Source organism: Parasteatoda tepidariorum, chromosome 2, assembly GCF_043381705.1.
Source record: "Parasteatoda tepidariorum isolate YZ-2023 chromosome 2, CAS_Ptep_4.0, whole genome shotgun sequence".
NCBI lineage: Eukaryota > Metazoa > Arthropoda > Arachnida > Araneae > Theridiidae > Parasteatoda > Parasteatoda tepidariorum.
This window is the reverse complement of record NC_092205.1, coordinates 88293526-88307532: the sequence shown is the minus strand read 5'-3', so window position 1 is coordinate 88307532 and position 14007 is coordinate 88293526. Positions and strand designations below refer to the sequence as shown.

General features: G+C 30.4%; 1 protein-coding gene across 1 annotated transcript; it reads right to left on the bottom strand.

The window, feature by feature from the left end:
- Positions 1–3932: 3932 nt before the first annotated feature.
- On the bottom strand, positions 3933–13894 carry LOC107449366 (CST complex subunit STN1). The gene is made up of 5 exons (XM_043052057.2): positions 13576–13894; positions 10887–10988; positions 8465–8560; positions 6252–6416; positions 3933–4212 (listed from the first exon to the last, which is right to left on the bottom strand). Exons 1-5 carry the CDS (start codon positions 13655–13657, stop codon positions 4139–4141), a joined length of 519 nt encoding a protein of 172 aa, XP_042907991.1. The 5' UTR covers positions 13658–13894; the 3' UTR covers positions 3933–4138.
- Positions 13895–14007: the final 113 nt, after the last annotated feature.

Sequence of the window (14007 nt, the reverse complement as noted above, 5' to 3'; positions counted from 1 at the left end):
TTAATTGGGCTCTTCTTACGGCAATCTTACGAAATAATCGCATGCGTGAATTTGGAGATGCGAGCGAGGAGTAAAATACAATTATTCGCGAAAAACGATAGAACGAAAACGCCAATCAGATTCTCTGTCGCATCTCTAAATTCATTTACGTGATAAGCTACAGTGGCGCAAATATAGATTTATAGTTCTAAAGAATCTATAAGGCTCGAGCCTTATAGATTCTTTACTTGCGAGATCCAACCCTGTCACTGTTCTACCGTAAAGTGTTCGACTTCGCGCTGGTTGTCGGGCTACCAAAGCAAGGGAGCCATCCCCTCTACAGAAGATCAAAATTGTGATGGATCTTCGGATCATCCTCGGGGTTGTTTCCAATAACATGAAGGGAAAAAAAATTTTTTGAAAATTGATACATTTTCTGAAAAAGGGTGTGCGTCACGTAAAGATTAGATTTTAATGGGTTCAAAAGTCATATATTAAATGTGCTAATTAATTATTGCAGACGACATTTTAATGATAATAAATTACGAAATCATCAGACACAAAAGCATACTTTCTCTGAACAAATATATTCGCGTGCAGGTCGCCGGGGTACCGAAGCGGGGGTGCCATCCCCCCTGCAGAAGATCAAAATTGTGATGGCATGTCTTCGGATCATCCTCAGGGATGTTTCCCAGACCGTCGCCAATAGCCCATTGTGCAGCTCTAGTGCGACGTAAATGAACAACAACAACTGAACAAATATATCTCATTTCCGCAGATTTGGAATTCTGATATTCAAATCATGGAATCACAATCTGGAAAATATGGTCGCAATAGTTTAGGCAGGGAGCAGTCGAAAGTTGGGAACTCACTTTTTGCGCAATTCGCTAAATTTTAAGCGAATAAAAAAAAAAGTTGCACATAATTATAAAATTCGTTAAACTAAAGAAAATTATATTTAAAAACAATTTTTATAATAATTCATTATTTTATCTAAAAGTAGTCGAAACATTTTTGTAACGTAAACAAATTTTGCACCATTTTAAAGTATGCAATTTTACAAATTTCATATAATTTTTCGTATTTTGTTGTTGAAAATTACATACTTAACTATGTAATACCTTACAATTGAATTCCTTTCTTTAGAAAAAATATACTATAATTTTACATGGAATTATATTCGGATAAATAAATTTTATAATTGTGAGCAAAAACTTTTTGATTTGCTTAGCAATTTCCATAGAAATATGCAAAAAGTGAAATTAACTTGAAGAGGTGGAAATTTTTAATTGCTCTCCGGTATAAATTATTGAAACCATATTTTCCAGATTGCGGTCACCCTTCCCCCGGAATACCAAATCTGTCGCAAAATTATTTTTTTTAAAAAAATACGTTTATTCTGAGAAAGTATTTTTTTGTGTCTGATTTCATAACTTAAAATATTGTCTTCTTAATTATATATTTAAGGTTAAGTCCTCGAATTATTAAGGCTGAGAATGTGAAGATTAAGAGAGAGTTATTCTGAGCGTTCACTTTTTATTTTACTCTCAGTATATCAAATTTGGCCATTTTAATGTGAGCTGGATTAGAACATCCGACTCCCCCTTATAAAAAAAAATTATTCATTTGGTCTAAAATGAAACTCATATTACATTATAAAATATGCCGATTTTTCCACTTTAATTTTTCAATCTAATGAAATTTTTCCATTGACAAGTATACGTAACTTGAAATAATACATTTAAAATCAATTAATTAAAGTGACTTATCCTATCATAAATAAAAGCTCCACTATGTTGTAACAACATTTTCAATAATCTATAAATGGGGTGGGGGAACAGAAGTTAAAACTAATTTAATAAAAATAAATTATTATTTTTTATATCTCGTGAAGTGTTCAAAACTTCTCTGGGGGATTCTTGTTTCTCTCATAGTGAACACTGAAAATGAGACATTGATGTAACTCCTTATCATCTGGTCCCGCAGTGGACTGGTCGTTAAGACACGGTTCCCAGCAGATCACTGAAGTCAAGCATCACTGGCTGCGGTCAGTGTGCGGGTGGGTGACCACTTGGATCAATCTGCGTAGGGACCGAGGGTGTGCGGTATTGGTCCTCGTTAAACGGTGCTACCGTAAAGTGCTCGACTTCGCGCAGGTCGTCGGGCTACCGAAGCGGGGGTGCCATCCCCTCCGCAGAGGATCAAAATTGTGAGGATTCGTGAGAAGCTCATCATCAGGGATGTTTCCCAGACCGTCGCCAATAGCCCATTGTGCAGCTCTAGTGCGACGTAAATTAACAACAACAACCTTATCATCTGATTGGTTTATAAAAAATATGTCAATCAAGAGACCTTTCTGTGGAAATAGTAGTTATCGGCAATGTCAACATTCATTTATGAAAAGGTACCCCACCATAGTATCGAGCTAACAAGTCTTATATACTTGTGAATTAGAATTATATTTTTGTAGTGGTAGATTACAGTAATTCCCCACCAGAATTATATCTGTGATAGAATTCGATGAACAGATGCCACTAGTTGATTCATTGCCGTTTTGTGAGAAGCCGGGAGAGCTGTATTAAGATCACCGTACTTTTTGGGCCCTGATATGGAGAGCTGTATTAAGTTCATAGCCGTGGTCGCTCCTGTGTTGCTTTATATCAGTCGAGTGTATAGGTTTCGTGTGATCGAGACTGGGAAGCAACAGCGTGAGGAGGACAATGTAGCAGTTACAAGTAACAAGTCAACTGTTCAATGTAGACTATCCTTTAAAGTAGGTGTGTTCAAATCGTAGTGGGCGTTTCTGACAAGGTAGACGTGTTCACATCGCGTCCGAAGGCAATATGGGAGGAGTAGATATCAAGAATGTCAACCTTTATCTATGAAAAGGTACCCCACCATAGAATCTAGTAAACATGTCTTATATACTAGTGAATTAGAATTATATTTTTGTAGTGGTAGATACACTTCACTCTCTTTCATTAGCCTTCCCGTTTTACTGTAACAGAAGTTTCCACAAAGGAAAATTTAAAAGTTTCAAACTTATTTTATCTTCATTATATAGAGAAAAAGTATTTCTAATTGAAAAAAGACAAAATTATAGGGAGCAGTTAGCAATCCCCAAGATGTTTCAGAAAAGAAAAGGATGCTCTGACACGTCAGTGAGGAAAATCAATTTGTTATACTTGTTTATATAAAGTTTCTTCCTTGCTCTAGCTTGGTATTTCAGGTCTCAGCGATTCATTGACTATGTAGGTGGTCCGTTAGAAAAAAGCATTGGTCATTTTGTGATGGGAAACTGGCAATATTCAACTTTCTTTTTTGTTTCTGACGGATTAAAATAAATAAACACAATAGAAATTTAGTTTAAACCATGATCTCGTGTAAGAACTTACAATCGAATTAAAATGTGTAAAAAAATATTTTTAGATTTTTTTTTTACCTTGGTGCTTTGTGTTGCCCCCTAACCTCTGGTGCCCTACGCAGATTCTTAATGGTTAATCCGGTCCAAGAACTGCACTAGATGTTTTAACTCCTTTTAATTAATTGCTAAATAAATTTGACGTAAAAAAATTTATATTTTTTAATTTTTCAATTTCCCGTTTCTTTACTTAGAGTCAAAGCTTAACTTATTAAGGAAATTTACAGGCACACAGTTCTGGAACTTCTCAAACCAAATATTTTACTTTTAAAAACAAATTGCAGAACTTTGGAAAGTTGCAGGCATTCAACATACTAAAGAAAATTGCCATATGATAAATTCAAAACGACAATAGATGTATGTTACATTACATGTATGCATACATGTAACATTATTTTTTCAGTTATGGATGAATGAGGTAAAAATAATGCTACATTCATGCATGTTTAACAAACAATAAGGGAGTTAAATTATCCATGTATTTTTACTTAGTAAAATTCGAACTATTTTAAATTTTTCTAAGAACAATATAAAAATTTTCCATTTTTATTCTTACAACACTTCCACAAAACATAATATTTACATTTACATATCATTTGAAAACCATAATTTAAAAGTTGATCATACATTAGTTACTCCTCTTTCAAAAAAATAAAATAAATAAATAAATAAAAAAAATAAAAACATAAGTAAAACAAATTGTAATCTGGCATAAAACTTTCATTTGATTTCAGATGCCTATTTTATTTCTTGCTTAGTTGCAACAACATCCAATATCCAAAGTGATTCACTGTCTACATTTGGTGCCATGTCTAAAGATAGTCAAGAGACATAAAATTGGTAAGTAATCCAAAATAGAAATTAAATAAAGCAGTCAATTTAAAATAATTCAAATAGGGCAACAATAGAATAAACTATACAGTTAAAATTGAAACTAATCGCAAAAATCTGTAGAAACTACTAGAAAACCTGTAACAGTTAGAAACATAGATTTCGAAACAACATTTTAAAGCAATAAAGATTATTACAACATACAGGCACTAAAATTTACATTTTTAAACTGAATTGTGATTTCTTTTGAGCTGGTGAGTGGGTCAAAATAAATAGTAGGGAAAGAAAATTATTACATAAAAAAAAAACAACCCGTGATGGTTCAGGGGATAGAGTGTTCGCCCTCCAATGAGGTGGACGGGATTCGAATCCTAGTGATGGTGGGTCAATAATTTTTTGCGAGATTGGAAAAAGTAATAAAAAATATGAAGAGAGCAAGATCACCTGCATTGCCAATATCAAAAAAGTGGCATGTGATTTTTTTTTAAAAAACAGAATGAGAGTAACATTTGGTTTAAGAGGTTGAAATTTGCTTCGGATGTATTTTAAAGGAGACCTAATAAATTAATGTTTCTTTTAATTTGCTTTATAAATTTATAATTGCTTTAAAGAAAAAATCATATTTTCCATAAAATTAGTAAATTGGTTATCTTAGATTCAGATTGCTTGGTTTTTGGCTGACAATTTCCTTGCTTTCCTCCTAAGACAAGCTTAATTGAAGAAAAATAATTATAAATATTCAAGAAATAAAATTAACACAACTTCCAAGATGTAAAATTATTTTTTAAAAAGTAGTAGCAATAAACGAGATGTGAATAATTTGCTCATAGCAATTTAGCCCCAGACTTTATGCCAGTGAACATTTTGCCATGAGAACATTTTGCCTTGATTTGAAATTAGACACTTATGAGAGTTGTACAGTAGAGAACCGATTATCCGGAACGATCGGGACTATCGCTATTCCGGATAACTGATTTTTCCGGGTTTCTGAATCGCTACAAGAAGCCGTTTTTTAGTGTCAAACCCAACTAAAAAAATATATATATTTGGAAATAATCTTAAAAATAAGAAAAAACGATGAGGTTATACACTAATGATTATTTCTGAAATGATGGTAAGGTAAGCATCTTTCAAAAAAGAAAAGAAAAATCTTATGAGGAAAAAATTTTTGTTTTAAAGAAATTGCGGGGGAAAATTTATTGAATTTCGTTCCGGTTTTTTGGTTTTCCGGTTTTCTGATTTCCGGATAACGGGTTCTGTACTGTATATTAAATAAGTTACCTAATTACAGGAAAAATCTACACAGAGCAAAAAAAAAAAGAAATTTCTGAATAACTTTCAATTTAATAATCATATTTTAATGTTCACAAGTTTGCCAATTTTACAAAATTAAATGCACGCATTTATGTCTATCAGAGGTTATCTAACATGAAATAAATCTCTGGAAAAAAAATCTAAAATATTCTTTAAAATAAAAATTAACATAGTTAAAAAAATACTTAAATAACTTAAATTTGAAGCATGCCATGAATAAGTAATATCAAGTATCCATAGCTCATTCTTATACCTTTTTTACCAACTAAAATTTTTTTAAATATTCAGTGGCAAAGAAAATGGGAATAAGTAATTTATTCAAAAAAAGTATTTTATGTCATCATGAATATTACGTACAAAAAAGTAATTTATTCATGTTTTTTCCTTCAATTTTAAATATAATTGCTGCATTTTGATATTTCATCAAATCACAGAGTTAAAAACATCACCTGAATTGATTAACCAACTAAGCACTAACACTTAAAAGCTTAGACAATGGTCAAAAGAAAAAATAGACTTATCCATAAATGTAGATGAAGAGGATTAATTATTCAAGAGGACCTGAATCCTATGTTCCCCTCTCCGGCTAAGATACCCATGTTAGGCTTTTCTCTGTTGAAATTCTTTATTTTGGTAAATTTATTACATGCATAAATCCACACCATGCATAAATCTATGTGTATAAATCCACATATATAAAGGATACAATGGTGATGAATTTCCAGTTGCAGTTTTCCTTTATACATTTTGACACTGCCTAAACAAGATATTAAATCTCCATGATCATACTTATCAGCTTCCTCTAATTTAGATTTATCAGCTTTCTTTAACATGGACAATGCACACTTCTTCAAATCACTAGACAAATTTCCTGTTCATTTATTAATAAGTTATTATTATTATTATTATCATGAAAATATATATATATGGTGGTATAACATTGTGGAGTAAAAAATAAGGATTTATCATAACACACATTACAAAAAGGAAAGAAAAAAAAAAACCCAGATTTACCAATGTGTAAGATACTTCAACATTTTCTATATTGGTTTGATTTAAATTTTTCATTTGGGGGAGGGAAAGAACTAAACTATATTTATACAGCAAAATGCAGAAAATTTAAAACTTTGATATATGCTGGGATTCAATAATTATTCAATATATATATCAGAATTATTAATGTCTGAGTAATACAAATGAAAAAAAAAACTTTTTTTTTCATTACATCTCCAAATATTGAACTTTTTATGACAGTTAATCTAGATATTTTAGTTTTAGTAGTTAATCTTATTACTGATTCAATAAACAATTGTATTCTTTCTTTTGTTCTTCTAATCATCAAATATTTAATTAAATCTTTTCAAGGATATCTCAAAATAGAAATTGATATAATTTTTGAAAGGGACCCACTTTGATTAAAAAGTACCCAGAAAATTTGGGTCCTAAGGACCAGTACTTTACAATATACTAGTACAACACTAGTGTTACACTACTAGTACAACACAATATACTAGCACACACCTATAATTTGGTTTAACTCACTTTTAAATTTTTTATAATTTTTATTTGGCTTAATTTTGCTTTTACTCGTATCCGAAATTTCACGTGTTACAGCGTTTAGATTTAATTGATTTGAAGTGGATTGGATGTGAGATATAGCAGAACAAGAGAAAAGATGTCCTAAACCTTACAATTTCATATGGATCAAAAATAAATTACAACAAAATTGCCTTTGTTAAATAAGCACACAAGTAAATGCTTAATGCATACTTTTACATTTACTTAAAAAACAAATTGTCACAATTTGAGAAATATATAAAAAAAAAATTTCTTCTAATATATATTTTTTATTGCAAATTATAAATATTTTTTCATAATTATTTTTTTATTTGTTTGATTTTTAAGGTACTGTCTCGATAAGCTACTTATCCGTGTAGTCACTTTGCATAGTAGTGGTCAGTAGAGTATACTGGGCATTAGCACTTAATCTAAAAATGATAAAGTGGCATTTCTAAAAAATAAATTCCACAATCTTTTTCCAAAAACTATTTTTTTATTTTTAATTGATAGTGACACTTCAATTTTTCTAAATGATGCTTTGGAAGTAAAGAACTCATAGATAAAATAAATATATAGATTTAAAAGAATTGCTCCTAATTTCTAAGCAAAAAAAAAAAATCTAAATTTTTAAACTTATTTTTTTAAATAGTTTTAAATTTTTTCAATGGCTGAGTATCGAAAGTTTGAAAGATAATAGTACGTTTTAGACAGATCATGTTTCAGGAGACGCTTATGAAAAGTGTTTAAAAGAAAAAATTGATTTTCAAGTCTCTTTCAATAGATTCTATTTACCCTTAATCTTTTCAAATAAAAATAGTTACTTAATATGTTGCAATTATTTGACTTATAAATAATTATTAATAATTAATCTAAAATTAGATTAATAAATAATAACTTAATATTAAATCAAAACTTTTTTTCTAACTATTACTTATGTTCATACTTTAAAATAAATATTAAATTCTCTATTTTAAAATAATTTTTTTTCCAAATATTTATTGTAGTGTTATGTAATGGTTTTTAATGAATGCATTAGTTCTTTCAAATATCAAATTTTCATGAAATTCAGACAGAAGGTAAAAAAGATATTGCAATCATGAACAAAACAGGTGTAATTTGCACACATTAATTTGTAATATTTTTTAAACCAAAACTTTAAAAGCATTTTTTTGTGAATGGCCTAATCATTCAAGTAATATAGACAATAGATGTAGAAATAATGCTTCAGATAAAAAAATAAATAAATAAAAATAATTAGTAGTAAAACAGTACATGAAATAAAGCTTTGTAAATATATTTGCCGTTCTCATGGAATAATGAAAAAGTCTTAAGTTTTTAAAGCTAAAGAAAATAAATTACCAAATTCTAAATCTTTTTTCAATTCTTTGACTTTTTCTAAAACAGGTAATTCTTTGTGCCAAAGTAGACAATCTAAAACTCCAGTTCCATCATCAACTAAATAAAAAATAATAAGCAAAAAAATTATTGATTTCTATCTCAATTATGCAATATTTAAACATACAAAAAATATATTATTTAACAATAAAAATATTAAAATTGAAAGAATTACACTCCAATTATCTGCAAGAACTGAGTGATACAACAGCTACAGATTTGTAAATTCTGCGGATCATCCATAAAATCATACGCTTACAATTAAAAGAGTTATTTTAATGAATTTTTGTGTAAAATATAGCTGCCTTTTATTAGCAGTTGGCATACCTTTAAAATATTTTGTCATGTTGTGACTAAATATTTTGTACTCCCATTCTAATCCAATTCTTTGTTTTGTAAGAACAAAGAATGTTATATATATTATATTATATTTATATATTAGCCGACCAGCTGGCAGAGTTGCTACCGTGCCTGACTGCGGAGTCGATGGTTGCGGGTTCGAATACCGCTTGGGGCATGTATGTTTCTTTTACTCTCGGTGTTTTATGTCCTTTCTTCTGTGTGATTGAATGAATGTAACCCGCCCTATAAACGGGTTGTGGTTGTATGACGTGGGCGACGCTACTCCACCGCCGTGGTTTAGCCATAGGTGCTCACTGTGTAACGATAAGAGAGTAGCAATTCTGGTATTTCTGAGGCCAATGGGAAATAGACCCAAGTGCCNTATAACGAGCTCGGATTTAACGAGAACTCGGATTTACCGAGGGAAACGAGAATATTTGGTTGGATCAATGTTAAGTCTATGGAACAGAAGTCGCTTTTAACGAGCAAGACTCGGTTTTAGCGAGCAATATTTTTCTGTCTTGCAATCTTTTTTTCAAAATGATAAGAAATGCGCAAAAAAAACCCAAAAAAACTTCAAAGTAAGCTAACAAACTACTATTTTAAATATGTAGATTAATGAATTAATGAAAAAAATGAACATTTTGGTAAGAATCTTTTCCTTTATTTTTTTTCTTCCGTTTATTGCTTCTTTCTTTTAAGACTGTAGCGCAACTAGAAATTTTTTGCTGGTTGGGGGGAGATAGTTGTCATTAAATTAAGAAAAGTATTTAATTAAATTAATTAAAGTAAGCATTAATTAAATTTTATGTAAACTCAATAATTTGACCTCCCAACCCAATTCCCTCTTCTGGTTGCACGCCTGTGTTAAGGACCCGTTTATTACGAGCACTCGGATTTAACGAGTACATGTTACGGTCCCTTAGTGCTCGTTATAAACGAGTTCGACTGTAATAGATATTTTAAAATGTACTGCTATTATTCATTTTTAAGAGTATTTCAATTATAATCATAAAATTTAATTAATCATAAACTTAAGTTTTTTAAAATATATTTAAAAAAGTAAAATTAAAAAAAATTAGCTACATATTAAAAATGAACCCTGTTAAAAAGCTTTTGAAATTAGCTATAATTATTCAAAATTTTAAATTATTTAAGAACTCCCCCAGCCATTTGTCTGGACTCGTGACGGTGACAACGGCAACGAGGTATAACAATTTCAAGTAGGGTTCATGTTTAAGGACAGGTTTTGTGAGAGAAAGCGATTATTTTTCCTCGCTCTATTGTTTTAGGCTTAGAGTGAAGAGAAGCTACCCTCCCTGAAATGCGCAATTCTTGTTTCCATAGTAGTAGCACTTTGAGGAGGGGGGAATTCTTACCATAGACAAAATATAGAACTACTTTAGGTTCAGCTCCCTCAATATTTTTCATCAGTCTATGTCAATATTCAAATCTACTTACATCTCTACTAATGTAAGTTGGCTCCATTTCACTTATAAAATATAAATGAACTAATAATTCAAACAAGCCTCAATATTGTGAGAATAGTCTGATATTAATGAAATTAATTACATTTAGCAAAAGTTTATTTTTACTCAATAGTTATAATACTCTAAAGAAATTAACGTTTCTTTTAGTAAGATACTTCAACAGCAGAATAAAAAGAATACAATTGTCTGATGTTATACATAATTATAAAATATTCATTTTTAGTCAAGAAAATCAAGACATTCTATATGTTAAGATTCTTCGGATTAAAAAAAATTTACATCAAATAATTATTGCATTCTTAGTTCATGAAAAATTTCAGCATATTTAACATCAATGATATTGAAAGAAAATAATAAGAATTGATTTTCTTGAGTCTGGGATATGAGTTCATTAAATAAGAATTACCTATCTTTCTGAAAAATTTTTTCCCATTGTACTTTTGCTTTGTAAATTGAAAATAATACTTTTGCTTAGCATAATGAAATGATTCATAATAAATACTTTATCTATAAGAAAAACATTCAGTTTTTCATTTAAAAAACTGATTAATTACCAGAAAACACTGATCTTTGTTGATGCCTTATTATTCCTGTAATAATACCCAAAACCTGAGCTTTCATCAAAACTTTAGAAGTATCCAATAAAGGTGAAGCATCTATAAGAAAACAAAAAACAATTAGAATGAATTGTGTAAATTAAGTAAATAAACAGTCAAGTTTGTTAAAACACCCAATTCACAATAGCATAAAGAATTTTCTTTATTTTGATGTGGTAGTTATAAGTTGGACCGTGGTAGTCAGTGGTGTAGTTTTTGGGAGGGTTTGGGGGACAAAACCTCCTCTAAAATTATACATTACTTAACTAATGAGCTAATTGGTTTGGTAAGTAAGATGCAAACATAAAAATTTTTCATTTTCTCGAAATTTAAACATTTGGAATATATATATATATATATATGGCTGCAAACTTGTACGGCTGTTGATAAAAAAACTTCTTAGTAGTAACAACATTATAGCTACTTGACACATTAAATCTTCAATTTTAAAGTTTCAAAAAATAAATTTTTTTTCCAACCTACTATGACAAATTAATAATTAAAAAATATGTAAATATGATCTATTTGTTTGTTTACTTAGCTCTAAAATGTTTAATTATTAAAACCTTAACTTGTTCATTTACTACCACTTTGTAAAATCTTTTTCAGCATCCATACAAGTTGGCAGGTATATATATACATATATATGTCAGAAGGCGTAACCCTCTCCTAACATACAATAAAACTAAGTCACTAGTGGTAATCCACTGGTTAGAGAATTGGGCTCTGATCGGAAGAGCTCCACTAAGACCCACAGAGCACATGCTCGGAAAATCTGTGGAGTCGAAAGTTCTGTGGTCGTTCCCTGAGCAGTACCATGGATTACAAGGATCTGGAGAAAATTTCCTTCTCCTTCAGACTTTGGCAAAATTGTAGAAAGGGCCTCACAAATGAGGGGCTGTCATCTATCCTGGAAGTTCTGAGCTAAGATGTACTTTCACACTTCTGGTGCTTTTCACCTTCCTGACTTAATTAGCAAAGGTCAATAACTGGCTCTCTTGGCTTGTCCAAACATCAAAAAGTTAAAAGCTAATACATAAATTAGGTGACAAAATAGCAATAGAAAAAGCTTTAAGTATAATAGTATGAAATTAGCTGGGATAGCCTGGTTGGTAGGGCACTGAACCCATGACCGAAAGCTCGTGGTTTCGATCCCTGCCGGCAGAAGACTCCCAGTGCAGTAAATGCTTACTGATGCAAGTTAAATCTGTCGAGTCGCTAAGTCCTCTTTGTTCCCATAACAAATTAATACCTCTAGGGGTACTGGTCCAGGAGTTTCCTTTTCTTCTGGATTGGTTCAAAATTACAAGGCTACGGAGTTGAACATTAGTAGTCGTAAAACCGAAATTGGGTCGGCTGTTCAACGACGGTTATAAAATAAAATAAAATAGTTTGAAATTGAGCAGTGATAGCTCTGGAGATTCTCCTTCTAACGAGGGGAACCGGGTTGGAATCCCAGCAATGGCTGGTCGATACGAATTCCGACCACAGTGTTGACGTAAAATATCCTCAGTGTTAGACGGACCATAGGTCTCCTTGGTGCCAAGCTAACCATGGGGGTTTTTTAAGACAAATTTCACCCAATACTTGATCCAGGAGTTCCCTTGCCTTCTGTATTGGGTTCAAAATTACAAGGCTATGGAGTTGAGCATTAGTAGTAGTAAACCCAAAAAAATTGGGTCGACTGCTCAACAATGACTGTAAAATAAAAAAATAGTTAGTGAATAGTTTGAAATAACTTTTGACATCATTGATTCCTTGAACTCTTATTTTAATAGCAAGCTATTAAGAAAGGAAATAAAAGAGCCCACAGGATAATCAAAAGGAGCTTTCTTTTGAAATGTGAAGTGCAGGGTTATACCAGATACAAAAGTTTTTTTTTGTAAGCATGAAAATAACTTGGCACGTAGTCAACCATTTATGTTTTCCTTAAAAACATATTGGATTAAGATTGTCACAAGGAAATATTGTAAAATGATATTCGTTTTTCACTTTTTGATAAGGAAAATACTTAAAAATGACTTATATTTTGCCCTTAAATGCATGATATAGGCCAATCTAATAGCCAAAAAATGTTTTCCCTAAAAAATTGCCACAATAATTACTAGCAATTTTTAATTGTTATGGACAAATCAATTTTTGCTCATAGATTTATAACCTGCAAACTTGTTTTGTATAAAGAATTGCATGAACTATAGTCTGTGTGGCAAGAATTATAGACTGTAAGAATTTTGCTTTAATATTATTATGAAAATTTTTAATAGCAACATTCAGAAAAATATCTTAACAACATTGAAATAGTTTAAAATGTTCATGTGGAAATGCTGATGTCATAGACCTTCAATGTATCAAAATTTGTGAATGACTGCATGCAATAAATAAATAAACAACAATCTGTGCACTAATATGTCTGGATCATTAAAAATCTACAGAAAAATCAGCACATCCTTTTTATTTTAGCAATTTCCTTGTTATTTCAGAAAATATGGAAAATGACTTATATATGAGATTGTTTAATAATAACAAATCGCGATAAATATAAAAGGAAAATTGAAGATTTCATACATAATAAAAGATCCACGTTACAATGCCCAATTCTAGGGACAACTTATTTTATACTCTAACCAAAAAATCTATATTTTTATACCTGTGACTAGGTTATGAACATCAGAAATGAATACTTTTTTATAGGATGCAGAAGAAATTAAATGCATAAGTCCGAATGCCATTTTAAGGTAAGTTTATTAAAAATTAACCTTAACAGTTATTAAATATTTATTCCTTAAAAATATCCTAAGAAATGCCCTCTATAAATCGGAATAATGATTTAAAAAAAACTTCATTTCCATTGAAATAAGTTTTTTCTATCTATGGTTTTCATTTCAAATCATTTTAAATAAATTTAAAAACTGAAGTCCCTGCTACATAAACAAAAACAACTAGCAGACGAATTATAAATTGCGCCTGTTTTTGCGGTTGTGAACAGTTTTGAATCTAGTTTTGATAAATTGCTAATTTTTTAATATATGATTCGATGCTATGGTGATTAATTTTTTAAAGCTTTAGAAATTTTCAATGT